The 1,268-nt window shown below is 40.2% G+C and overlaps 1 protein-coding gene across 1 annotated transcript in view; it reads right to left on the bottom strand.

Moving 5' to 3' along the window:
- LOC101852160 overlaps positions 1–784 on the bottom strand; it is a gene marked incomplete at its 5' end in the record, with an annotated part of 12,592 nt that extends 11,808 nt beyond the window's left edge. The window contains 1 exon segment of the mRNA XM_013079975.2: positions 399–784. Within this exon segment, the coding sequence (XP_012935429.1) occupies positions 399–784 (386 nt within the window).
- Positions 785–1,268: the final 484 nt, after the last annotated feature.

The following is a 1,268-nucleotide window of genomic DNA, read 5'->3' as shown; positions in this document are numbered from 1 at the left end:
CAATAGCAAGTGTCATAAAATAAAAACTAAAGCACATATAAAAAATTCAACGAGCCTAATTTAAGAGCAGCTGTAGGCATGCCCAAGTAAAAGTGAATCAGTTAATAAATAAGGGAAGAGAATGGGATTGAAAAAGGTATACAAAATCCAATATGGACGCCGTTTCCATAGCAACCTATTCACAATATACTTTTTGAACTATTGATTTCAAAAATCCCCAATAACACACAATGTCCCACTGCAAATATAGGCACTCTAGGCATTGAAATAGCCAAAATAGACCTCAGGTGACCCACCAGCCCTTAATTTATTATTATCCTTACTCTTATTACTATGATTAATATTATCACTAATATTACTATCATTATCACCATTATCATTATCATCATTATAATCACCTGCGCAAACTGGCCAGCAGTTTGGGTATGGCCAATCCCGTACACTGAGCGGTCAGCTGGGCCAGCCTGGGCTTCAAGTCGGATCGCTCCATCTGCTGCATGCGGTTCTGGTTCTTCCACAGGATCCGGATGGTCAGCACGTAAGTGACCAGCATGATGAGCAGGGGGATGTAGAAGGCGAAGATGGAACCGTAGATGATGAAGTTTTTTAGTACGGGCACGCAGACGCCCTGGTTGTAGACCGTGGTGGTGTCCAGGAACCCGTAGAAAAGGATGGGGCTAGAGATTGCCATGGAGACAACCCACACAAAGAGGATCTTGCCGAGGACCATGCGGCGGGTTTTGTTGCGTCCGTAACGCATTGGGTACTTGAGAGTAAAGAACCTAGGACGAAAAAAAAAGGAGGGGATGCATAGGGAACACGTGAATGAGATGATATTATGTTGACGATCAAAAGAAAGGTACCATTTTGTTTTGATTGCGTTGAAAGATCTAGTCTTTTGAGTCTTTAAAATTTTCCTGTCATGTCAGTAGTACAAAACAATCTTAAAAGTAGGTCATATCATAAAAATAACATTTTAGTGATTCAACTTGTGTTTACGTTGCCTAGATTTAAAAAAAAAGAAAATTGGCATTCTTTCCCGATCATGTGGTGGAATTGTTCTATTCTTTGATATTTAATGAATTTAGGTATTTGTCTATCCAAAAACCGCAGTAACATTTTTTAACCTTCGTCACTTTTAAGAAAGATTGTTGGTTTAACATGAGAGAAATCGAGCCATCGGCACGCTCCGCTAGTTTCTGCTGTTGCCAGGACATTCAACGTCTACAGAAAACTGTATTATATGCCTGTGTGTGTGTGTGTGTGTG

Source organism: Aplysia californica, unplaced genomic scaffold (assembly GCF_000002075.1).
Source record: "Aplysia californica isolate F4 #8 unplaced genomic scaffold, AplCal3.0 scaffold00070, whole genome shotgun sequence".
Taxonomy (NCBI): Eukaryota; Metazoa; Mollusca; class Gastropoda; order Aplysiida; family Aplysiidae; genus Aplysia; species Aplysia californica.
The sequence above is the reverse complement of the archived record's forward strand: the minus strand, read 5'-3'. Positions and strand labels throughout refer to the sequence as shown.